Genomic DNA, 27,783 nt, shown 5'->3' with positions numbered 1-27,783 from the left:
ACACAAAACAATTCCTTATTTGTTTCGAAGTAGGCAAGTAGCTATTGTGCGTTTGTGTATTTCGCATTTCGTGTGCAACTGCATGTGTTATTTTGACGTTTATATCTGCGGTGTGCTAGCTAGGTAGACTTTCTGTGCGTTCCAGTGTGTAGCTACAAGTTTATGCTTGTCAAACCCCCAATGGAAGCGAGAGCAAAACTGGACGAGAACGAGATAGACGCCCTACCTACACTAACACTACCGTTACTTACAGCGTCCAGCCGCAATGCAATGCCCTCGGTGTGCAGAGAAAAGTTGGCAGACTTGTGTGTATGGTGTCATGACTAAAAATTGTGTCGCTGTGCTGCGTCTGTTTGGATAGTTGAGGAAGGGAAGAAAAGTGTAGGTGCACTGGAATGCTGTGCGTAAAGAGGTGGAAAAAGGCACGGAACTTCTGGACAGAAAGAATGGATGACTGAACAAAACAAAATCGAAGCGTAACAGCTAGTGTTACCTTACGACTGGTGATATTGACAGCTGCGCCGAAAACGACATTAATGGTAAGACGTGGCCAAATGAATAGCTAACTATTTAAGATCAAATCTGTCGCTCGAAGAAGGGGGGAAAAGATTCATGACTGAGAAACCGATGACCTCATGTGGGATTCGCGGCTTCGCCCTTCTGCATCACTTCAAAGCAGCTAAAGTAAATGAGCACTTTTCATTCTTTAATAATCGATTCTCTAGGTCAGAAGTTATTTGTGAAATTAATTGTTTTGTTTGTTGTTTGACTAGTCCGGGGGATTTTGTGTAACCTATGCAATTAGTCATGGATGATCGTGGATCCCAGGGTCCTTCGCATCGACGACGCTCTGGTATGAGGTATGTAGGCTACCATATGATCTGTCATTTGGTTTGTCAGTAACTGTCATCTTCATCATTCTTTATCATTTAGATTAGAGGTACAATTAGAAGGACCTACGCAACCCATATGGCGCCGGGGAACATTTCCAGCTGTGCTGAGATATCTTGGGAAATGATATAGGGAAAAAGTGTCAAAGCTTGGAGTGGAATTTTCTGAAAATAAAAATGTATAGAAAAAAAGTGCAAATTTGCAATGCACACTGAAATCGTGCTATAGTGAATGAATGAAAATGGCATTTTTGCAACTAATTGGGGGTAAAAAAAAAAGCAGTGCATAGTTTAAAGCTTTCTGGTCAGATTCTAACAAAATATAATCTTGGCTCTATAGTCTTGAATCCCTAAGTGAAGTCACAGTTGTTGCAGACATTTCAACCTTTGAACTTTACTCATTTCCTGCTCTCAAAGTTTTACTGAGAAATTGCCATGACCATATGTAGAGGTCATGGGAAGCATTTAGAGGCAAACCAGTCTGCATCCCTTGCCTACAGTGATGAGCTGTAGTGTGAGCAGTGAGCTAGTGGTGACTGATAACTGAGCTGTAGTAGCCTATGAGATTAACTTTTATTTTGTGGGAAGTATGCGGTCAGTGTGCTTAAAACCATTTCATTTCATATGCGCAATCGATCTCAAGTATTGATTTTCCCTGTCCAATAACAGTCAAAGAGGAACTATCTCAAAGTGTAGCCTATGACACGTTGGAATTTCCCATCCAGTTTGGTTCAGGGACGTGGAGATGAGATGATCTCAGCTGCCTGTGTTCCAGTGGTTGGAATCATTAAAAAGAGGGAGTGAGTTTCCAAAGCTTTTCCCCCTTCTTCTTCTTTGTTTTTACACAGTTGCTGCTCATTCTTTTGGCATTCAACGGAGGGCTGCAGACTTATTGTGATTTTAATTAGAGGTACGATGGAGAATTTGAAAGCTTGATAGCAATCCATTGGGATGTGTCCAAGTTGCTGCTTTGCATTGCATTTTTCCATGGGTAAAACAACTAAAATAGTATTTCTGCACATCATATGCAATTTGATGAAGAGAAAATATGACCTCGGTGTGACTACTATGTGACCATATTTCATAAGCATTGTGTAATTTGGTAGCAGAGCCACACTTTGGCAGGGGCGAGTTACAGACTACCCCAATCTCTCTGTGGTTTGACTGTTATTTGGAAAAGAAAACCACTCTCTCCATAAGTGTGGCGTGGGGGAAAGCACATGTTCCCTGTCTTATTTGTGGCTCCTATATTTGGAGCCAATAAACCACTGCTTCTGAAATCCCACTCACTTTTGAAGTGCATTTGTATGTGAACACTTCATGTGACCCTCAATGCTATGCTGTATTTGTTAGCCAGCTACTGACATTGCCAAAAACACTAGGCCAGCTGTTCTCTAAGAAGTGCTGTTGGCACATAAATATATTGCTCATATAAAAAACGTATGGTTTGCAAAAATGCTGAAAAATGCTTACATTTATTTCGTCAGTTTCTATGTTTGTGGAAACTGGTACAATGATCTCTGAAGATTTGTTTTCATAATTTCATTCTTTAAAAAAACGCACCTGGTGTCATTTTGGAGGCTTGACAATTTGGCAGTATGGCTTTTCATTTTTTTCGTATTTTTTTCTCCATAGTGACATAACCAAGTAGCATATCGATGGATTCTTGCTTAATATAAAGTGCTCTGCTTGGAACTATTCCTAATAATTGGACACACCTTTAAAGCATGATCTCACATGGCTGGCTTTCCTCAGGGCAGAATGTGGAATTGGTTAAGGTATTGTGAATCCCCACAGCTGTTTCCAGACATGCAGGCAGTCCAAGGGCACAGCTGCTCACATGAATCCAGTGATGAAAACGATGGCTAGAGGGATCAGCCAACCTACAACAACTGTTGTAGGTCTAGAAATCTAGAGTCTGTTGTAGAAATTAGAAATCTAATTTAATTCTAAGATGGTACTAATGGACCGAAAGGGTCCATTTGTACACTCTCAGAGTTAAATGAACACTCAGGATTTTACAGTGAGAAGACCATAGATAGAGCGTTAAGCAATGTCAAGCTGAAACATTGCCCAAGCAAGATGTTACAAGAATTGTGTGTCATTATTGTGGAACAAAACACGTGAGACTATCTTTTAAGATTTTTAACCATCAGACCAAATAATTGAATTATTTGTGGGTAAAATTACTTAACCCTCTAACACCCAGCGTTGCTTTTTAGCAACAAATTTATTTTATTTAATTACTAAATTATTATAATTTTTTTCTGTTCTTTTTTCACCTAAATGTCATCAGTGATGTTCATTGCAATGCCATTTCAATGACATTGGTCATGATATTTGCATATAAATACCCCCCACAGAGGCTGAAATTCACACAAATTAAAAATGTCTGGACTCTGTGCGATTTTGAACATTTTTTAACCTAAGACTTTTGACCTTTACCCTAATAAAAGTAGGTAAAATAATTGTAAGATATGTTTTTTTGTGATCATTAGAATGTCTAGAACATGTTTTATTCATTATTGTGAAAGATATCCCCCAAATGTAAATTATGATTTTTTTATATTTATATTATATTATATTTAAGAATGTCCCTTTGAAATGATCCAGAGCTATACAAATGTAAGCTATCAGTGATAATAAATAAGACATAATACAACCATTTTTAAAAGTCACCCAAATCCCAATAATGATTAATACTGTACATCATCCACCACAAGGATATTGGAATATAACATTTTTGTCTCAGGCTGATGGTCAAGAGTGTAGTGAAATTATGGAGACAATAACATTGACTTAAAATAACAGTTTGTAGCAAATTGTTGCTGTTGAAGAAGCCCAAGGAATATTCAGCAATGTGACGTCCTGACAGTGGCTTAATTTGAATACAGGGACATTTCATCTGAGGGATGTTGTGTTGTGCCTTCTGCTTCACATAGCTAAATGAGAAAAGTTGGCCAGCATCCAGAGGATGGGGAATAATGGGTTGTCTTTGTTGCCCTGTCGTAGCCAACCCACTGACCGTAAATACCAATGAATGCATATTACTGGCTTGTTAGGAAATCATAAACTCCAATTCATGAGTTGTTATAGATTGTTTTGAAAGAGAGTAGTGTATACAATGGGCAATGTTTTGGTCAGTGCCACTATTACATTTACTTCAGATTACTTATTGGATACAACCCACCTGAACAAGCAGTGAGAATGCAAGATATGCAAATAGCCTAGAAGTCTTGGCACTTGGTATGTCTGTGTCTGTTGTGCACTCGTCCAGTCAACAGATGGGTGCCTCCCACACTCAGTCTGCATGGCATTATGAATTGCTTACAATGAATTTGTTCTTTGTATGCTTTCAATAGGAACTGTTCATGTTCTATGTGAATGAGTTAAGTCATCACAAAACCGACTGCTTGCATTTGTTTGACCTCTTTAATCAGTGTTTGTCTTGGTTAGATGAAATCTCTCCGAAAAAGTGTCCTAACAACAAAGAGGTGGCATGTCATCAGTTGATTTGAACAGAACTGCATCTGTTTACTACGCAGTTAATTTGACTCTTCAGAGTTCAATTAACACTACAGATTGTTCTGTGTATGGTTTTGACAAGTTTGGGAAACTTAGCTAAGTGATGACAAACCTGAACTACTTTGTAAAAAATACATGCTTAAACCTGTGCAGTAATATATTAACCACATAAATCATATACTTCATTGACTGCGGGCCCCAGGGCTCTATACCCACTCCTTTTGCCCCCCTCTACACCAAATCTGTTCATCGAAAATAGCAGATCTACATTCCAACGCATTTTGAACTTGTTGATCTGCTATTTTAAACGAATGGTCGCCTATTAAGACATTCCCAGGATGCTTAGGTTCATGCTTACCTACCTGCAAACCTGTAATATAGTAATATATTAACCTGTAATTAATTCAGACTCATAATAAGTACAGTATACACTGTATACTGTACTTATTATGAGTCTGTATACTATACAGCTTCACATTTATCTACACTCAAAGTTCCATTGTTCTTTCAAAACATTCCAGTTCTTTGGGATTGTAGTTTGCTGTATGAAAACATTTATTATTATTATTATTATTAATAATCAGTGTCTGCATGCTTTTTGTGGAAACCTCTGTGCTTCATGTGACCAGCAACAGGGGAAAAGCACACTGGTGTGTCTTTGGTAGATGCCTCAGTTTACACAATGCAGCATTGTTTTAGAAGAAAGGACACAGTGTGATAGTTATAATTATGACTCAAGGGATAACTTTCTCTCTTCCATTTTATGTAAAATGTTTGTCTCCCAGACAACTTTGAATTGAACTACTTGAATTGCCTACTGTTTTCTGTATGTAATTCCAAGTTTCTGTGTGTATCTGATGGATTTTAAATACCTGAAAGCGGTAACAACTTACAGACAGTATTCAAATTCTACCCTCTTATCAAGTTAAAAGATATGGAGTTTGTGCATATACTTGGACTGAAACACAACTGCTTGTTGTTCACTTAATGTTTGGCAGATGTTTACCATTTTGTTGACCTTGCCAAGTCACTGGTTTGTCCTTGGGGAGTGCTATGGGCAAGAATATTTGAGCTGTACTGAGATAAGGTGTGGGGAGTGTAAGAGAGTCTAGCTCACAAGCTAAGATGACCTCCCCTGTTTTTGGGTCATTAATAAAGAACTGAAAGATTCAGCAAGGATTATTTGAAGTTCGTTATCAGTCGTCATACATTACTGACTCTTTGACCTGCTGGCAGGCAGTCTTGCAGGGTTTTTCCTGGCTCAGAACGGGCCTTTGAGGGTGAGTATGACAGTAAGCATGATACGCCTGCATTGCTAACTATGGGCTACACATATGTATGGTGTACAGGCAATGAACTTTACTTGTCAGAAGTCTATGTATTTCCTTTTCGTTCTGATCATTAGATGAACAAAAATGTTATGCTGGAGACAATAAAACCCTAACTAACTAAATGCTTTTGGTTGGAATTCCATCCGAAAAGGGCAAATGATTGGCTACTAGTGCTACTATTGGCTACTAGTGATTGAATTGTTGATAGGAAAAGAAAAGTGTGTCTTACTTGTGGATACATATTCTAAATATTCAAAATTCATTTCGTTTTTCTCTATCCAAGAAGAAACATGGTCTTGGCTATGCAGTGGTATTAAGTGATGTACAGTTTATATTGCAGGACAATGAGTGCCACAGAGAGCAATGAGTAGTTGTAGTTCATGAAAATGATGCAGATCTTAGCATAGGCTATGGCTAATTGGCTATTATTAATTAATTGCTATTATTGCTGTATTTAGAAGCTAATAACACCTTGTGGTTGGTACAGTCCCTATATATCTACCAGAAGTCTACTGTAAATAAGCGTTCAGAGTATGCCTTGGGAGTTTGTGTTTGGTTGGGCCGGGGCGGGCGTGTGTTGGAACCCGTTGTGGGAAAATGGTTTTGTTTTGCCTAAAATAATAAAGGATACACATAGGAAGTGGGGAGTTCTCATAGGGTCCCTATGCTTTTTTCTTCTCCCTAATCTCTTTCCATCCCACACGGCTCCTGGAGTAATGGCCTTTCCAGACCCTCTTTAAACAGCTTGTGTTTACTGTGAGTGACCTCTCACCAAATTACCAGCTGTGGCCCTGGCCCTGTGTTTTGTCTTTCCACAGGGATTTTACCCCCCCCTCTTCTGTGCAACTCTTGAACCCCGCCTCTCTGTCCAGTTCCCACTCACTAGTAGTACCACCACTTGCCTCTTTGTTGTCATTGAATGCGAGATCAACTCCAAGTGAAAGTGTGTACGAGTCCGGCTACTGATGGCGAGTACCAATTAAGACTGTTTAGCATTTTCAACCTGGCATTTCTATTTTAGACATGTGATTATAGGCACACTGACAAAAAACTACAGATGTTGTTCAAACATCACGCAAATTGGTACACAGTATCTCTATAGTCATGTGATCAAGACGGATCTGTCCAATCTTTCATATTCCATCCTGATTGGCTAACATTGGCTTCCAAAGTTTGCAGGATTGGTGTGTTTTGAGCAAAATGGCTCAAATCCTAAACACATGTGATTTCCGTGAAATGTTGCACACACATTCGCACTAGGCAGAGGAAGAAATGCCGTCCTTTTCACATTGGCCTGTTATAGCGCCACCAGCAGTCCAATTTTTGCAAAACACATTTTGTGAACAGCATGCCTCAAATCATGAACACAGCGTCCGATTGCCCTTAAAGGCAGAGTAAGAAATACCACCCTTTTCACATTGGCCTATTATAACCTATATAATAACCTACCTGACCTGGCGGAGACCTGCACTCTGAGGAGCACTTTTTCTAGTTCCTGAATGAAAGACAACTCCATTGTTTCTCTTATCCATATACTGGAAAAGTACACCTCGCTAAAAATAGGGATAGACAAAATAGGCTATTATATCACATTGAGTACATGCTTTTAAATCTTTAGAGAATACTAGTCAAATAATGCATCGGCTTATGGGAAATGCCATTGTAACATTGTTGATTTAAAGTTTTCATTGTGCTGTAGGAAATTTGCATGAGTAATAGAGTGTGACTGGTAGAAGCCAAGGTCATAGTTTCCTTCTTTTTGTTGCAAAGATTCAATAGATGGACCCCTTGCATAGGTTTTTCCACTGCAGATTAACTACTGCATGTCATGATAACGGTGTAGATTGTCCTGGTTTATACTGTATGTGACATTTATCATATTATCAGGAAATGTATTTCATTTTAAATGGTTTCCCAATTGAGGTTGTATAAATATTGTTTTGCAGCTATTGTAATGTGTTGACTAAATTAATGATGAAAGCATTAGAACACTTGTCAGAGTGAATAGTGTCCCTGGTTTTCCAAAGTGATAAGTGCTGACAAGCCCTTTTCTCAGCCCTCACTGTTTACAGTATCGCCCATCTGTCTCTTTTATAGAACGTTGTTGAGTATTGAATATTAGCCATGCCTTTTCCTCGGTTTGGTTACTGAACCCACATTCTAAGTTGCACCATTTGCAACAGATTTATAGAGGGTCTGTTCAATTTCAAGTGAAACTGATTAAAAATAAATAAAGTAGCATAGTCATCCAAAAGCAAAACTACAGGTAATTACAGGTAATTTAAAATGGCAATGATCTAATGCCTTTATTTGTCTGATGTAATCCTCTTCACGTTCACAAAATCAGCAAGCTCTCTAATGTTATTTTGCAGGGAGCTAGCTCTCAGATGATGGGTGTGGCTTTCATAATGAAAATCAAACATGGGAACACAAAGCATCACCTGATTGAATTAAGTAGGCATTAATGTTCTATGGCAGTTTGAATCAGCTATATAAATGCACCATTTTGAAACTCAACTTTGGTTTTCAGGTCAGGTGTCACTGTTCTCTAGTATGTCAACACTTTTCTCCATCCATCCATCCATCCATCTTCAACCGCTTATCCGTAGTTGGGTCGCGGGGGCAACAGCTCCACCAGAGAGCTCCAGATTTCCCTTTCCAGAGCAACTTCCTCCTGGGTGATCCGGAGGCGTTCCAAGGCCAACGAGTCGATGTAATCCCTCCATCTCATCCTTGGTCTGCCCGGGGGTCTCCTCCCAGTGGGACATGCATCAAGGACCTCCCTAGGGAGACGCTCGAGAGGCATCCTAACCAGATGCCCGAACCACTTAAACTGGCTCCTTTCCAGGCAAAGAAGCAGCAACTCTACTCTGAGTCTCTCTTGCGTGACTAAACTTCTCACCCTATCTCTAAGGGAGATGCCAGCCACCGCCGCTTGTATTCGCGACCTTATTCTTCCGGTCTTGACCCACACCTACACCCACACCCAAGTGAGAGTAGGAATGAAATTGCTCGGTAGACAGAGAGCTTTGCCTTCTGGCTCAGCTCTCTTTTCGTCACAACAGTGCGGTAAAGCAATTGCAATACAGCCCCTGCTGCTCCAATTCTCCGGCTGATCTCCTTCTCCGTCCTCCTCTCACCCCGAGATACTTAAACTCCTTCACCTGGGGTAATGTCTCATTCCCTACTTGGACTGCACAATCCATTGGTTTCCTGCTGAGAACCATGGCCTCAGATTTGGAAATGCTGATCCTCATCCTAGCCGCCGTACATTTGAACCGGTCCAGTGAGAGCTGAAGGTCTTGGACCGTTGGTGCCATCAGGACTACATCATCTGCAAAAAGCAGTGAAGCAACCCTTAGCTCAACGAGCCGTATACCCTCTCCGCCACGACTTCGCCTCGAGATACTGTCCACTATTTCTCCATCCTACATATTCCATATGCTGCCGAGATGGTCTCTCCACAGAGAACCTGGGTTGCAATATAACTTTGTGGTTTTCTTGGTTATTTCTCACTGGCGATGACCCCATTCTCAAAATACATTTGTGATAACACAACTTAGTTATTTTTTTAGTTACTCTACCTTAATTTATTAGCCAATTAAGCACTTAAGGTCTTAAGCCATCATGCACTTCACTACAACTAGAGCCGAATGACACTGCGATGCACGCAAGCTTGAAAATCTGCTCATTTTATTTAGCTATTTTAGAAAATGTTTGTTTATTTTTATTTGTTTTAACTTATAATGGCACGGCCAAAATAAGAACGCCAATTTGAAAGTAGTGCACAGTACACCCATGTTGTGATGTATTTCAGTGCAGCTGCTCTTCCAACAGGCCCTGCCCACAGGTTCATGTCTGTGCAGGGAGGTAAGCTGATTACGGCTTGAGGGCTTTGCTTCTTACTGACAGTGGGGGAGTGCCTCTGTATTGCAGCCACGCTGTGTGCTACCGCTCTCCCTGAGACTCTGTGACAGGGATTTGGGTACAGGAGACAGATTTCTCTGATGTCACCGATGGGGCGTGGCATTAAGGTAGACCTGTGGCAGCTATACAGATAGAGCCAAGTCTCTCTCTCTCTCTCTCTGCCCAGGGGAGATACTCAACAGCATGGGAAGTATTTAGGAAGAGGGAACCTCAGGCAAAAGAGGTAAGGCAGAATAATGATTCTTTGGCATTCTGCTTGGGTGAGTGGGTCTGTCTCATAGTCACATGGCCTTCCAACTTTCCACTTCTTTCTCCTTGCTATGGCTAGGCCTTTAATATTCTATACTATACTATGCTATGCTATGCTGTGCTATACTGTAATGTACTATAGTAACTATACTATACTATACTATACTATACTATACTATACTATACTATACTATACTATACTATACTATACTATACTATACTATACTATACTATACTATACTATACTGTTTTTATACAGCATAGCGGTAGGCTACTGTAAATGCACTGGCTTACTACAATTGGTATTGTAGAGGTCCCTTGTAATTATTGTTTATAAGTCCCATCCTGCCTTAACAAGCTTGTACCAAGCCTTAGATAATTACACTATTGAACACAAAACAAGAGATGGCCAACGTTTGTATTTAGTGCACAATGCGTCCTGGTTATGATTAAGCTAAGTTACAGTTATGACATTTGGCTGAGATGGTGCATGCAATTGAGTAATTGTGCAGTGGCTTGTTGAAGCCTGTACAATTGACTAGTTCCACAACTGCTCTTAAGTAGAGGACTGCGAGCCTCAGTGTGTTGTTTGAGTTCATGCATTGTTGCCGTTGTTTCTTAAAATATGCTGGGTGTTGTCTGAAGCGGGACAGGAGCAGGAAGCCTCCTTTGAGAACTTGTTTGCACCTCTGTCCATGAACCCACCTTTCCTCAAGGGGCCCACTACCACTACCACTACTAGCAGCTGGCAGCTGAGCTGAGCTGACATACCCCAGCAGGCAGGCCTGATAAACTCCAGCCTTTCTCAGAAACTCACTGAGTAACAAGGTCAAATTTGAATCCTAAACACTGGCCCGGTTACCTCTTGGCACTACTCCTACACTGTAAAAACCAGAGTGCCAATTTAACCCTGAGAATGTACAAAATGTACTAAGGTTACATTTGTACACTTGGATTAACAAATGGCTAAATTAACACAGGATTTAACTGAATATATTCTTGTCCAGTTTTATATTTACTTGCCTTACAATCAATGCCTTAAGGACAGTTCTGAAGAATTTCTTAGAAATGCAAGTTCTGGTTGAAGTCCCACCAGCTGCAACATTGTGCAAAGGAATGTAAGGAATTTGGACATGTCTCTTTAACAGTTATTTGTCAATAAGATTACGTATTAATAAGATCCATATTCTACTACTAGACAGATGTACTAATGTATTAATACTAAATACTATGATGTTACTAAATGTTTGTGTTCACAATTACACCCCCCACCCCCATATCTGTAACACCTCTCTTTGCCTCTCTCGTCACACTCACGCACGCACGCACTAGCACACACACACACACACACACACACACACACACACACACACACACACACACACACACACACACACACTTGCGCACAGTCCATGGCATGCACACATACATACACATTGCTCTCTGGCTGTCTTTCTGCCTCTCGTGCTTGCTCTCTCTATCTCTCTTTTAGTCTTTTTCTCTCTCACACTTACTGTACACACATAACCATGAAGGTATTCCAAGTATTTTTACATCAGAAACGGTATCTGGGGCTGTTGTTTGATAGCCAATAGAGTACACGACTACATCGTCACATAAAAAGAAACATGCCCAAGTTGGACATTTGGCTTATGAAAATATCCATTATAGGAATAACATTATTTATGGTTGTTTAATTTGTCTGCGGTTGCATTGCATATCCCTCTCTGGTGTGAGCCAGCGAGGGCACCGTACACATAAGGATTTGTAGAATACACTGGTGCAGTTTCCCAAACATACCGTACCTATTTTGCGTTGCAGACCCGTGTTTTGAGTAGGGAGCGAGTAAATACCATGTTCCTGTCGCAATGTGACACATTTGTGAGCTTGTAGGTCGGCTATTCTCACTAAATTGAATAAAATGTTGTTTGCAGTGGTAACTGCAGTGGTTGTATTTGGTCTCCTAGACATTTTACAATTACAATTTAGGCATTTAGCAGACGCAGATTTTGATCCTGTGGTTTGTAGGATGGTAGGTCTAGGGTCTGAGGCTCTCTGGCCACTATACTGGTTGACAAGTCGTACTGCCGGCCGACATTCAGTTTCACCCTGCAGTAAGGTGTGTTCTATTAGCCACTTGTGTGGGACACCTGGGTTTGAATCTGGTGTGGGACACCCGGAGAGACACCAAATGTATCATTTGGGTCTCGAACTGAAAGGGTTTGCACTAGATATTTCATTGAAAAGTTATAACAGTTTAGCATTAGCACCAGACGCTAACTTTATCTTTATCACAGTTGCTGCATTGTGAGTAAAGAGGACTACAATTTACAATTTAGGCATTTAGCAGACGCTCTATAATCCAGAGCGATTTACATTAAGCAAGAACAAAAAAGCATAGGAATACATCACATAAAAAGCATTTATCATGAAACATGCGTAAGCTAAGAACTAACTCTAGTTGTAATGCTGTGGTTCTCAGGATTAATCTATGATGAAACACAACACATGGTACAATGACACAAAGGCCTGTTATTTCCTAGAGGTCTGTGATCATCTCTTACAAGTGTGTCCTGTCTGTGGCATTGTAAGGGCTTGTTTGTGTGTATCAGACCTCCCTGGGAAACCTGTGAGAGATCTCAGCCTCGGGTCAAGCTGCAACACGTTTTCCCCTTATTCAACACACCCAGAGCTTCTGAAAGACATGGGGTTGGACTGGAAAAACTAAACAGCATCCGTCTCCTTGTCTGTCACCTGCCTCGAGGTTCAAGGTTCAAGGATTGTTACATCTTGTCATTGTGTATGGCTACATAAGAGTAAGAATATCTTTGTTATGGACATTGTAGCACCAATAGTAATAATAATAGTTTTCTGTTGACATGGCTGGGCTAGCTTGATCCACAAACATAAGGCATAAATTCTGCTTGGGCATTATCTGATATATTAAGATTTCTTTCTTTCTTTGGAATTGGATCATTATTAGGGATTTTATTCCCTGCACCACAAGATAGACAAAGCAAGTGGTGAATGTGCCTGCTGCCTACTTAACACTGATTTGTTCATATCTAGTGGCTCCATGCAGACCCAACTGTGAATGTGAGCTTTATATTAATGTTTATGTAACACTCTTACTTCCTAGTCTGCAGTGCATCCTGTTCAGTGAGGGCTTCCTGGGCTCCTGGCACTGATCCTTTTCTTTCACCGAAACCTTTCAACAACCTTTTGCTGTTACCAATGTTACTGAAGTGACTGAGAGATAAGCAGCGATATGATTGTTCCACTAATGTGTTTATACACATTTCACTGTAGGGTGCTAGGAAATGGCCTTCTAGTGCAAAGTGTACTGGCATGGAGAATGACAAGCAACATGACTTTGAATACGAAGGCGTCATTTGTTTGTGTGCTTGTCTGTGTCTGTGTGTATGTCTGCATGTATGTGCTTTCATTTCTATCATTGTGTTTTAGGACAGGAACCCCCTGGAGAAACTAATAATCCTTTCCAAGATGTGGCTTAGTGGGGCCTATAAACTTTAGACATTGTTCAAATTCCTCTTTGGGAGTAAGTTGGGCCCCCAGAAGAGACTGTGTGGCTTGTAGCTAGTTTATGAAATAAACATAAATTCTGAGTTGACCCATACAGGTAGTATATAAAAAAACACATCATTTTTAAATGCTGTTTATAAAAATACCGCTCTGCTCTTCTCTCTTCCCAGGGAGCCCAATCTATTTAATATGATAATGGTGTAATTAGCTTAGAGGGCAGACTGCTTCACAGTAAGGATTTCCTATATGGTAACAGATGGCTGGCTTTTCAGGCCACAAAATCTTAGACTAAATTAAGTCAGACAGTTTGCTTGTCCAAGACATTTTCTGTGATTTATTTGTTTGTAAATGATTGCTGCTGGTTGTCTCACAATTGGCAGGATTCTCAGACAAACATTCAATAGTAACCACATAATTATAATATAAACACAATCACACTAAATTCAATTCACAATCACTCTACCAGAGTGAGGTTTACTGATACGGCACATACAGTGTTATACTAAACTTACCTTGTACAACCAAAATGAGCTGTTCACCATTATTTATACTGGGATAACTTCTCTATGCTGTATTTGTCAGTCTCACATGCCTTGTCTCTTTCACTGCAGGCAATGAGTAAATCTCTCCACTTGAGTGTCTTGTGACTTGTTTGCAAAGTGGACTTGAGCTCTTTCATGTAATAGCCTCTCTGCTTACTTTAACATGGGGGAGAAAGGATTCCTTTCATACTGTCTGATGCAGTTTGATTTTCAATCAGATTGTTGTCCAAGATTGCACAGACCTTTCTAATGAAATTATATAAAGAAAAATAGAAGGCAAGTGCTATTGGCATTTATTAATATATGTACCTACCGTCTGTCACTTGTTTTTCTAACTGGTTAAGTTTGAAAGTCAATGGTTTGCCTTATGTATGGAACGGATGCTACAGTATTGTGAGAATAATGCATGCTTTTCTTGTCATCCCAATAACAGGGTGTCAACCAAAAGCAAAGCCCCATCTCCACCAATACTTATGAGCCTGGACTCTCCTGGCTTCTCACAGAAGTACCCAGGATACCCTCATCCGACCATGGATCAGAAAGAGAACCAAGATGTCTCTCTGGTGGTGGTACTACCTGGAGGAGCAGAAAAGACCACCACAGTCCCTTGCAGGTGAGACTGCTTAATGAAATAAATGCATATGGAACTCGTGCACACTGTATCAGCTATGCGTATTCGAGTGTAAGAAGTATACAGTATTTAATATTATACAAAAAGATTTGAGGAATTGTTGTGTTCTCATTACATGCCGTGCATGCACACAACAGAGTTGCGTTCTGTGCTCGCACGGACAGTAAAATGAACGGACCAGGAAACTAGTGATGTAAAATCACTGTATGTTTCTTTTCCCTTTATGATGATTTCCTGTTTTTGCTCTATAGAAGTGTCTATTTGTATGTTTTGATGATTTGAACAAGGTGGACCCTCTTGTAAACAAGTGTAATGCTTTATTGGGTCGTCCACTCACAGTTAACAGTCTTTGTATTGAGTTGTGCTTGAAATGTACTGTAATTCTGCAAACTGTTAATAAATATCTCAATCAATCAAATCCAGTCGTAATCCGCCATGTTCGTGTCACCCGAGGGCTCCTTCTGTACTGCTAGGACTAATATGTTAACTGCGAGGCAGAGGAGAGTTTTCATTGAGCTACAAAAATCGCCTAATTGCTAATCCAGACACGGATGGAGAAAAGATTCAGAGAAAAAATGCCGTTAACAGCTTATAACAGGAGTGAATGGAGGGGGACAAATTTAATCGGCCACCATAGCGGAATTAAATTGTCTTCTAGGGAAACAACACACGCCTATGGTACGTGGATGCGAGGCTAGTCTGTGTGCATAAAATTACAAAAAAATACGTAAAAGACGTTATGGGCACAGAAAGAGTTCACTCATTTGCCACCATGCAACATCTGGTGGCAAATTATCTGGTAATCTGGTAATCAAAGACCACCACCATTCACTTCAATGTTAACCATCTTATTTTGAAAGCTGTTTCATTTTCAAATGGAGAAACAGGAAGTAAAAAAATCGCTATATAACAATCGCTATGTGTTACGAAACCCTTATGTTAGCAGAGTCTAGAGGCTAGAGTAACACAACATAGTTTGAATGGGATACCAAGCATTAAAAAGGTGTAAATAAATGGAGACAAACACAGGATTCGAGGCAAAAATTACCTTAAGAACTTTGTGTTGTTAAAGCAGGAATAGTTTACAATATTTACAAATGGTTCAGATAGTTCAAAACAAAAGTATGCCACTGCCAGGGGACACGGATGTTGCCAAAATAATAAACTAAGCAGCTAAGGTGAACACAATGCTGTCTAACTGACTGACATGAAAACAAAAGCCTGACTGCCTAGCTACACTGTCAAAAATGCAGCCTGGAAGAAGAATCCGAGATAGGCTATTAGGATTTAAAAAACTCCGTTCCCATAGACAGCATAAGCCAGCGAACTTTTCACTTCGCTGTGTTATGTGTTGTAGGCGCTAGCAGAACAGAGTTGTAAACTGTAATCAATATATATATAAAAAGATGTCCAAAGACGATATCACAAAGAGGACCAAAGGACCAGGCGGTGAATGAGTTGAGGAAATCTGCCTTATGCATTTTGAAAGACATAACTCTTAGACTGAAAGGCTTTAAAGAGAAACAGTTCAGAGCTTTAGCTGAGACACAGTAGCATGACGTTGGTTTTGTATTATGTCATCCTTGCAAAAAATCTGTTCCAAAGACGTTGAGTCAGAGAGGTGGAGCAGCTGTGGTTTTGGTGAACAGTACGTGTGCCATTTAAAAGAAAATATATCTATTGGCTGGACTTCTTTCTAGTACTATATGATTACCAATGTGAAAATATAACAGTATGGTTTCATGCACCATTGCGTCGTATAAACTCATGGCTTGATAAACCGATGCATATTCAGTACAAGCACATACAGTATATGTACAGTCTCACTGTTGGATTTGAGCTGTGACCACACCATTTAATCAGATCAACATGTGTCAACACATCCACGTCAATGAGGCTCTTTAGAACAAGGTCTTTGTGTCCTTGTGTGTGTGTGCGTGCGTCTGTCTATTCACACACACACACACACACACACACACACACACACACACACACACACACACACACACACACACACACACACACACACACACACACACACACACACACACACTTTTTCATGTTTATTCACGATATCATTGTTCTCTCTCCTCACAATGCACATTCCCTCATACTGTAGGTATCTTGTGCCCCTTGGCGTCTTGTGAAACACCAGAGGCCATTTTAATATAAAAGGATTAGGCATCAAATTCTTCACCTTCTTTTCACTTTCTAAATTTGTTCAAACTGCCTGTGCAGACTTCAGTGAACTCATTATGATGAAGATTAAATGTTTGGCATATCTTTTTTCCCCTCCCCAATTTAGTAATTGCTAATTCACCCCCATGTGTAAAGTCCCTGTCACTGCTAACCCTCTACTTGACTTTTGATACACATGGAGTTGCCAGCCAACTCTATTCAGGACCAGGAACACACTATGCTGAGCAGACCAGCTGAGCCATTGACAAACCTGTAGGAGTCGCTCGTGCAGCGGCAGACCTTGCCCTCCCCTGCCGGCTTCTAAACCATGAACACAGCTAAAGTGCCTTGCAGAGTCGATGTAATCTGGGGCCACCGGGCCCAGTGATGGGCAGTCACTTTACCCCTGTAAAGGGGAGAGCTGCATGTTGTTGCAAATGTTGTTCGCTAATGTAAGATATTACTGTATAATGTGTTGCAATGTTAGTATGCATTCAGATGACTTTTTAATGTTAATCTGATATTGTAAATCCATGTAGACACATTTGCATTTCAGTCGGCCGGTTTTCTGTCCATCCGTCCTACTGGCTGCATGTACACCTTCTTCTCTCCATGTCCCCTTCTGATTTTGGTGACCCCAAGGCCTTTCCCAAGACCAAAATGCCCAATTGCACTCAAGATTCAGTTGCATAATTAAATGATGCTTAGTGCCTTCATGCTCCCTCTAGCTCCACCCTTGCCAAATGTACAGCTTGCATGCAAGTCAAAATCGAATGGGTTGGATTTCCAAAATGTCAACTTTGCACACGAGATATCTCATACTCCAACAGGCAGATTGCAGGATGAACCCTATTTATTTTGGTGAGCCTTTCCTCTAGTTAGCAAAATTAGCATACTGGTTGCCTCACTTGCCTGTAAGGAGCAGCACAGCCTCTAGGGGCGACATGCAGTGCTTGTATCACTTGTTAAATTTGTGTGTTAAATTTATACTTGTAAAAGTTTGTCTTTATATTATAACATACAGTATATCTTTCACAAAACCCATAACAAGTACAATTACCTTGTTAGATTTAACCACTCAACAGACAGCTAGACATAAGAACTCTACTTCCAGGATGCTTTTCCACTGTGACAAGCAAGCATGTCAAATCATTTTATTAGATCCCTAGCTGAATTAATGAGGATTTCCTATTTTGCAGTGCGCCACTGGCACTAAATCAGATTTGCCCTCCACTGATGACTAAGGCTGTTTGTCTTTGTTTGGGTGTGTCTGTCATGTCTTTCAGCAAACCCCTGATGGATCTCCTTGTGATGCTGTGTGCCAAGTATCACCTGAACCCTTCTAGCCACACCTTAGAGTTGGTTACCACCAACAGAAATCACATCAAGTTCAAGCCCAATGCTTTGATAGGAACATTGGAGGCAGAGAAAATCCTGCTAAAACCAAAAGGAATGGAGGATAAGAACAAGAAAACCAGCCCACAGATCATGCCTGAGGTACTGATGTCTCAAGTTTACGCCTCACGTTTCTTTGGCATATTGTCATCTTTCATTTCCACTAAATAAACTGTATGTCAAAGAGGCTTCCTTTGTTTTCTCAAGGCGACTGTTCGGATGGTGATAAACTATAGGAAGACTCAGAAAACGATACTACGAGTCAATCCCAGAGTCCCCCTGACCGAGCACTTACCAGCCATCTGTGAGAAATGTGAATTTGATGAGCAGACAACAGTTTTGACAAGAGATGTACAATCACAGGGCCCTTTGGATTTGTCAAATTCTCTCAATGATTATGCCATAAGGGAGTTATATGCAAGGGACACAAAAGGTGAGAGCTAATCGCATATAATAACAATTTTTATTGTATAGCCAAGTTAGCCAACACTCGAAAGTGAATAATGGGTTATTTTACTGCTGTACTACCTGCTGTCCTCTCACATGCAGACCAGCCTCCCTCACCTGTCTGTCCAGCCTCACCAACACTTTCAGGTAGCTCAGCTTGATTCCATCATGAATAGTTTGTGCACTTTATGAAAATGTCACCAAACATATTAACAAGAGTTCTTTACAGATACTGTGACACCAGGCAAAGATAAAATCCAGAAAGAGAAAGAAAATAAAGGCCTTTTCAGCATGTTTAGAAGAAGCAAGAAAACATCAGAGCAGGTAGAAGATTGGCAACAACACATTAGTTCCTCATTTTCACATGCTATGAGAATACGAAACGACTCTGATTTATATGTACATAGGGAGGGTTGATTTCTTTGGGCTGCCATTGGTTGAAGCACAAATCTTTTTTCTTTTTGGAAATGGGCCTCTTATCATGACCTGTGACTGGATGTTTGTTCTTTAAAGGGAATGACAGCCAGTGCTCCAGCTTCCCCAGTACTAGTGAGCAAGCCTCGACCTCTCAGCATGGCCTTGCCCAGCACAAACTCCTCTCCATTCATCTCCACCACTGTACCGATCGACGCGCCAAAGAAGAGACGTGCACCCCAGCCCCCTATTCTTGTGTCCCAGAGCTGCCCGTCAGACCTCAACACTCGCCAGAGACTCAACTCTGAACCTGAGGCCCAAGCTGATAGTGACCAGGTAAGTGACTATTGGAAAGGGAGCCACTCTGACTGCTTGAGAGCTTCATCTCTTTACTTGCATGGACAGCACACTTTGAGAAAGATTTTCGTGTTCAGGTGTATTGATTGCTTTAGTAAACTCACACATGGTTTGTGTCCTCTAATGTAGAAGTCTGGTATAAGTCGAGGATCCTCTGCCGAGTCTTCCCTGAAGAGAACCAAGCGCAAGGCTCCTCCACCCCCTGTTGTTGTCCAAGATAAACCTCTAAATGGGAGTTCACAAGGTTTGTTGTTCTTAAAAATGTCTCTCTATGTTTATCAGTGGACTGACTTTGATTTTATTTATTTCAAAGGTAGTTTATGAATTTATAAAGACAGGAAAAAAGTTGTGATATTTGAGATATTTGGGCAGTTGTACTTTGCCCTGAAAGTCAACAAATCAGATCCATAGAGAGTCCATGCTTTTTATTCAGACTTCAACAGTGCAGTTGTGCTGTACCTTTCTTTCCATTTGACTCTTTCGCCTCCTAGTGGTCATTCTGAGACAATGAAAAAAGAAAAAAAAACACTTGTAAAAATGCAGCAGTCAAAGACTCGGGGGATGATTTTATTAAGTTGGCATTCTGTTTAAAATTGCAGATTTTGAGTCGTCATTGGAAGGCGAGTGAGAATCAGTAGGGGTGCTGTTGCTGCTTCCTTCTTCCTTCTTCCATCTATGCCTGCTTCTGTGCTGTCAGTCTGTTTCACCTCTTCAGTCCTCAAACATTTCAACTGTTTTTCCTCCTTCACCTGCACTCTGACTCTGTATCTGCATGATACTGACCTTGTTGCCACGGACTTGATCATTTTCAATTTTCACTCTTTACTCATCCAATTCACATTACTTAAAAATGCCTTATGTCATATTCGACCAAATCATTTTGTTATTAAACCCCTCTGGCGTCTCACATTTTGTTGGTATGGCCGACATGGTACTGTAGCCCAGGGTATATTTCTCATGTTATATTAACATGCTTAAAACACATCTTGAAGGGAAAGAGACAACAAGAGTTAGGGGGACTAACTATTAGGGCATTTTTGAACACTGATGCCTGCAGGTCACAATGTGGGACAGGGTTTCAATTTGTGGGAACCCTGAAAAGTCTTGGAAATGAGGGACTGTCTCAAGCAAAGGGGGACATCTGGTCGCCCTAATGACATCAGATTTATGTTTAACTGATAATGTTTCAATATAACCGGAAGGTGTCAAAGTAATCATTGATACATTCCAAATGTATTTTATACTGAGGATTATTTAACTATTTGTTTGTTTGTCTTTTGGCCTCTTTGTTCACTCATTCTCTAAATATTTCCATGTGTTTTTCTGTACTTTTCATATCCATTCGCTTATTTTCTATAATTTAACAAGAAATTATGTAAAGCGGTGCTCTACATAATTTGTATGACATTGTATGTGCCTTACTGTTCAATGATTCACGAATAATTTCTGTATGTTTCATAAATACCAGACGGGTATCTGAAACTAATTAGATGTTGGTGTAGTGGACAGTTTACAGGTCAGTTCAGATGTTTCATAACAATTTATTGAATTGATATATTGATATAGTAATTATTTTAGTTTATTTAGTTTATTATTATTATTACACCTATGTATCAAAGAATTGTCTACACTCCTACAAACAAACATTTTGATTGGAACTATGCATCAGTACTCAATCCTGCCAAGATCTGTGTACAATAGCCTGATAAATACACTCAGACACTTTCATCTTGGAAATTTGTTTTCAGAATGGAAATTATAGATGAGGAACTGTGTTATCAGTGCACTTGCTTGATTACATAATGGTTGACTTGCTTCTCAAAGTCCATTATAGCCCAAACATTGCAATCAAAGAGAGGTTTCCGTTTTCATTTTCATGGACTGACCTGTTTTGACGTTGCATCATACAGACTAGAGCCTCACATTTATTAGCTATTCTTTCTGTATGAAAGATACTGTGTCTCCCAGATTTCATAAATAAAAAGTGTCATGATAGATACTCTACTATGCTCTATAATGTAGCATACTGTATACATGATCATGTACAGGTATTGCCTTATTAAGGGGCCAAGCCCGTAGCCGTTTGTTGCATAAAAAAAAGGGTGATAAATCCCCTCCAAATTACTTAAACATGATCACAGGGGTGACATGACTTTGTAATTCACTAGCAAAATATGTGTTTACGTAATTTGGCAATATGGTAGAGGACTATGTCACCGAAACCCACAACAATTGCCCAAAGGGTGGCGCTATAGCGATCAATTGAATGCAAAACTTTGAATAGGTATTACTCGTGCCCTGTTTGAGCAATTGCCATGGAACAAAGCTTTTATTGATAGTATCAAGTGAGGATGGACAGAAAAGAGAAGGGGAGAGACATGGAGCAAAGGTCGTCATGAACGGGACTCGAACACATGTGGCATGCGCCTGGACCACTTGGCCAGCGGGCACCCCCTCATGTCCTGTTTAACGTGTACCCATAAAACTTCATTACATATAGCGCAAGCGGCATGTGTCTCCGTGTGATGAACAACTTTCATAGGCTTACTCTTTTACTCAGCTAAAATGATCATTTGTTAATTACATTGTCTTCTTTCTCTCATGTTCAGTCTTCTGTTTCTATGGCTTATTGTGCGTATTGTATTGCATTTTGTAGATTGCCTATTCCGGCCCCTGTATCGCTGCTTGCAGCTAATATACTCTTTGAGTTTTTCCGGAGAGATCAACTTAAGAGGGACACATCACTAGCCTAGCCTGACACTCAGCCTGAATTTTAATTTTGTTTCACTCCAGGCTAGCGATTCAGGGGCTGGAGCTAGCCTACACTAGCTCAGCTGTAATACAAGTCACAAGCTGAGCACAGTGAAAAGCTCCTGCTTTTGCTTAAGCAGTTTTAAATATTCTGTCTACTCGGCTCTGTGATTGCCCTTGAAGTGCTGAATTAGGAAGTAGGTGAGGGAGTAATCTCTCTGCTGTCGGGAAGAAACCACCTAACTTCAGAAAATGAAAAATATATAATAATATAATAAATATATATATTAAGAATTAAGAAAACCTTTACGTATATTTTGAAAACAGCAATACTGCCTCATCAAAGTTGGTATTGTGACTTTATATATTGTTACTTGCATGATTTGGTGGAGCTTTAGCAGACAGTTTGAGGGTCCTTGGTCCTTTCTATTGGTTCAATGGTATTTTAATCAACAAAGGGTGTTCAATAGCACTGATTTATGCTAATAAATCAAAGACCTCAAAAATGTAGTTATGTGCTTTCCTCCTGACAGCAACTAATTATGTTGTTATGAATGGGTAATGACATTAATATTTAATCAGAAATAACTTTAAACATTATGTTGTCCTAGTTATTTGGGTAGGTATAACACAATTACAATTATTCTTTTGAATATTGTACAAATTGCCCTTAAAACTCTTTTTGGATGGTTCTGCCAACAGAGTTAGACTGTTTCTCTTTCAATTTATATTAGCTATTTTACTTTCATAAGATCTCACCATTGTATATTAATTGTTTAATTGTTGGATATGAGGGACTGTATAGTCCTTCTCAGCTGTCATACCTGTCTCAATCTATATAATATATCTTTTGTTGAGGCTTTCTGTGCTGTTATTACAGAGAACCCTGCTAATAACACACTGGAGGAGATTGTGGAGCAGGAAGAGAGCACTGCCTCCATCGTCTCTGGAACTGTGAGCGATGTCCCAGGAGATGACAGCAGTCTTAACCTGTCAGTGGACGTCTCCTTGGACCAAGGTTATTAGTTTTGCATTTCACGTTTAGTTTTCATTAGTTTTAAAATAAAAGTGGGGCTTCTAAACTTTGTAGGTTACTCTGTTGCGGTACTTTGGGGCAAGATTTGAGAAAAATATCAAAAATAACTGATCTACAAGCTCACAACATGTCATTATGCATATGCGAGACATTGTGAGCTTGTAGTCTTGTAGTCTTTGACAAAGACTTAAACAGACATTTTATCTATGATTTTTGTTAATTTTTAATTTTGCTAATACTTAGAACAGTTTCAGTTAGTTTTGTTTTTCTAAAGCCTTTTTATTTTTTATTTCAGTTAACTAAATGTTTTGTCAATTCTAGTTTTTGTTATTTATTTATTTTGAACTACTGTATATAATACCTCTCACGATCCCCAGATGCTGAGAAGCTGAGCTTGCCACCCACCGAGGTTTCCCGGGAAGATCATTCGAGTGATTTGTCCTCAGATGGCAAGTACGAACTCAAGTATGGCTTCCTAAGAATAAGGCACACTTCTTGCTCTGGTATCTGGACTGCTTTAAATGCTCTCTGTATTTGACAGGTCAATGGAGAGCACAGCAAATGATTTTGATGCGCACAATAATCCGAGTCTAAGTGCTGATATGGATTTATCTGAACCAGCAGATAGTGGTGGGTTGACACTAGGATTACATTTTTTGCCAGAAATGTCCTGTTAAACTCTGTTTCTGTACGTCTATTTTTCTACGTCTGTTTTGTTTACATTTTTGCAGTAAAATGGGCATTCTATCATATATGGTTTTGTTCTCTACAATAGAGAGTGGTCCATGCCAAGTTGAAGAAGCAAGTCAGCAGCCAGCATGTGAAGAGTCCCCAGCTGAAATGGCCAAAGGTGAATGCAGTACTGTATGCTGTGGCTCCCCCAGCCTACCGACCGAACCTGCAACGCAGGGTGCAGAGGCCCAAGCCTCTCTTCAGGCAAACACTGAAACCCCCCGGAAAGCGACTGGCGGGTTTGAAAGCCCAGTGGCCAACGGCACACCACGTCCCCATGGAGAAGATGCTCAGGTGCAAACTCTACTCACTCCACTCCCCGAGCCGTCACAACAAGATGCAGACAAAGTTCTTTCCTCAGCTCAGCCAGCCAGCACTGGATCAGTGGACCAGAAGAAAGATATGGCCACGTTCACAGAGGACCTGAACCCTCCTGACCCGAACCCTGCCTTATCTCACACCCCAGACACCTCGGAATGCCAAGAATCAACACCAAGTCCCCTCGCTGCAACAAAGGCACCTTCTATTTATGCCCAGGACTCTGAGCCAAAACCTAAGCCTTCCAATGAGCTGACAAGGGACTACATTCCCAAGGTGGGGATGACAACATATACCATTGTGCCTCAGAAATCTCTGGAGAAACTCCGATATTACGAAGTTGAGCTGACGCTGGAGTCACCACCACCACCTGTGGCTCAGGAAAAGGACCTGGATATTGTTTCTCCGCCACCACCACCTGTGGCTCCAGAAAAGGACCTGGATATTGTTTCTCTTCACCTGGAGGAGGGCTCGGCACAGCCAGAAGTCCCAACGCAACAAACACCCAGGGAAGACTCACTGCTGTCTGATACTACTACTATCTCTACTACTACTAGCCAGAGCACTGTTAACAGAAGTATGACTGAACCCATTCATTCCCCATTGACACCAACAGGTTTACCTGCAACAGATGACAAGGTCTCATCCCCAACTAATGGAGGATTCCAAGCAGGTTTGACGACAGAGGGCAAGGAAATGAAAATTCCACCCGCAACTAAACCTAAGCCTGGTTCTTTCCGCTTGGCACAGCACAAAAGAACACCTGGGTATTATGTAACCTCGGCAGCAGAGAAGCGCCTCACTCCTGGGGCTGACCAGAGGGAGGCTCCAGGCAGCCTAGGGAGAGAAAGCCTGCCTCCTCCTCCACCACCTCCTGTGCAATGCCCAGAGGAGCCAGTAGGGGGTACTCATGTTGAACTGAACCCCAAAGAGGATGACAAGATGAATGTGCCCATGATGCGACTGGCCAGGCAAAGTAGTTTGCCCATCAAAGAGCCAACGTTAGGGTTAAGCCTGGAAAAATTAAGGAGTTTTGCAGCCCCTAGACCTTATTCTCCCGCAACACCCTCCCGCTTTGCACAGGCCGTGTCCTCAGCTGTCAAAAGGACAAATTCCTTATCCCATGGGCCAAGGTCTCCTCAGTCGCCAGTGTCACCAACCTCTCCAGTTACAGGTCTCTTTTCAATGAAAGAGTCAAAAGGATCTAAGGTGAGTTGTTGTGTCACATCTCATTTTTATATAGAAAAGATGGCTGCAAACAATGTAACTCCTCCGACAACTGTTTTTTTTATATTTATTTGGTTTTTAATTGCTAATAGATGATTTTTATTTTAGCCAGCCTATGCCCAGCTTTATATGTCTTTGTGTACCCCATAGCGATGATTTCATTAGCTTTAGGGTTTAAACAGTGAGGACAAAGTGATTGGCCGGAATCAGAATGTGATGACGTATGATAATAAGAGCGCCCCTCACTTCACACTAGGGAAAGAGACAGTAAAATAATTTTCCACTGGAGAGTAACCTTTCTATTTATTTTCCTTTTTTAAGTTAGAAAGGAGGGACACCCGCACACCGCCACTTGCTAGGTTCAGACTCAGAGCATTTATTATTAAGAAGCAACGTTTCGGTCTTGCGACCTTCCTCAGCCTTTTTTAAGTTAGAAAGCATTCTGCAGGCCACAAAGTCGACGAGCACATAAACCAAATATAATTTGTGCTGTGCTTTACGATTTCCATAATTGCACAATTCAATTCAATTCAATTTGTTAAAGTAATGGAGTATAGGAGACTAGGAGAGAAGATGATCTGAGCTTATAGATCTGCAATTTTTTTATAATCGTGAAAATTTGTGCACATTTTTTAATCGGCCTACTGTCTTAATGTGTTCATTCGTGAAATGCTATTTTTTCCCGATTCCATTCTGTATGAAAGTATGAGAATAGTAGGACATAAAAGTTACAGATTGCTTTAAGCATAAATACTGTATACACAGTTCTGTCTCTGTCTGTATGTCTATCTATGAAACTCCACAATGAGCTTTTGTTCAGAATATGAGTATGAGGTTGACCAAAAGCCCTGCCAAACAATTGCGCCAGCAGATTATCCCACCTCTTAAACACCTTGACCCATGGCACTATGTTCCCTGCGAGCCACATGCAGGCCTGTTTGTGTGGTGCTACGACACATCTCCTCTGAGCTCGAGAGATCCTGTGAGTCTCTCAGCAAATCAAATCTACACGTCATACGTATGCTGTGCATACGAGACTGTGCTGTGATGTGCTCACTCGTGAAATGATTCCAGCACATAATGTTGTTGTACAGGTGTTTAAAACACCCCTAATGCAGGTAGTAGGTACAGCAGTGTATCTTCTTTCCTCAGTGTTAAACTGAAATTACAAATTTGACCAATTTAAATTAACACTGAGTATTTGACAGTGCACACTTTGTTCAGAGGAGTCTTTGGTGATTGCATTGCATTTTGTCTACGTCTCTGCCAAACACAGGAGAGCGACAATGGGGAGGTGGGCGAGAAGGACAAAGCCTCCACACTACAGGGAGGGGCGGAAGAACTGTCAGCTCCTGGAGGACTTGTTCAGCCAGCAGTGCCTTAACCATTAACTTAGCTGACCACAGATCAGCTGAACCATCTACTGTAAGGAAAATACAGTGTTTTCTTTTTATTCTTTATGTTGTGTCAGTGACACAACACACATTTTATTCAATCTAATTGCAGCATTCCTTTTTCCCTCTCTAGGAGCAGACTGTTGTACCTTCCATGGGTTTGCCCAAGACCGTGACACATGACTAGAAACCATTTTTTCTGTTTTACCTCCTTGGGTATAGTCTCAGTAAGAATGTACATACAAAACAAGAGGCTGTGCTTTGATAATAATTAATTGCTGTATTTCTCATACGTCATGTTATAAAATTATATTATTCTTGTCTGTTTTTAATTCTGTTTTTATTTTGTGATGACCATCATGCATTAAATGCACAGTTCTTATGAATGGACAAGTCTTATTAAGTCAACAGTATAATAAATTATTAGATTCAATTATTGCATTTTCTTTATTATTCAGAAAATCCACTATCAGTGATTCCGTAACTTTCCTGGATCAGGGCACACTTGAAAATCTCGAAAGTGTTTGCAGCCCACACGTCTGACCACTTAACACGGCAAAGTGGTCAGTCACATGGGTAGGCCATGTGTGCATTGTCGGAGCACGTGTATATTATTATTTTTCAATCAATCAATTGTGTTCTGGCTTGGATCAACGCAACTAACATTGTATATAAGTTCCTATTTATTGGTACTGTATCACAATGAAAACTCAGTGATACGATGACTTTTCTCTTACATTCATTTGTTATATTAATGTTATGTTACCAATAAAGACTTGTGTTTTAGTAATTATTTGGGGGTCCAGTTGCAATATACTCAAGGCCCACCAGTGGGCCCTCGCCCACAGATTGGGAATCGCTGCACTATTTAATTGATTATATACAGTACATCAAGG

The 27,783-nt window shown here is 40.5% G+C and overlaps 1 protein-coding gene across 5 annotated transcripts; it reads left to right on the top strand.

Moving 5' to 3' along the window:
* Positions 1-62: 62 nt before the first annotated feature.
* Positions 63-27,320, top strand: cobll1b (cordon-bleu WH2 repeat protein-like 1b). 5 transcript variants are annotated; one of them, XM_083776129.1, is made up of 15 exons: positions 63-684; positions 774-860; positions 14,441-14,620; positions 18,103-18,313; positions 18,419-18,644; positions 18,761-18,805; positions 18,888-18,982; positions 19,172-19,408; positions 19,559-19,673; positions 23,061-23,198; positions 23,594-23,669; positions 23,758-23,846; positions 23,992-25,475; positions 26,770-26,918; positions 27,021-27,320. In XM_083776129.1, exons 2-14 carry the CDS (start codon positions 796-798, stop codon positions 26,875-26,877), a joined length of 3,069 nt encoding a protein of 1,022 aa, XP_083632255.1. In that variant the 5' UTR covers positions 63-684; positions 774-795; the 3' UTR covers positions 26,878-26,918; positions 27,021-27,320. The 5 variants fall into 5 exon arrangements, with proteins under 5 accessions (XP_083632255.1, XP_083632254.1, XP_083632258.1 ...); XM_083776128.1 differs by having other exon boundaries at positions 23,594-23,681; XM_083776132.1 differs by lacking the exon at positions 774-860 and having other exon boundaries at positions 63-539; positions 23,594-23,681.
* The last annotated feature ends 463 nt before the right edge of the window (positions 27,321-27,783 follow it).

This window comes from Protomyctophum parallelum (assembly GCF_964188405.1).
Source record: "Protomyctophum parallelum genome assembly, chromosome: 11".
Taxonomy (NCBI): Eukaryota; Metazoa; Chordata; class Actinopteri; order Myctophiformes; family Myctophidae; genus Protomyctophum; species Protomyctophum parallelum.
Note: the sequence above shows the minus strand (reverse complement) of the source record. Positions and strands in the feature narration are given on the sequence as shown.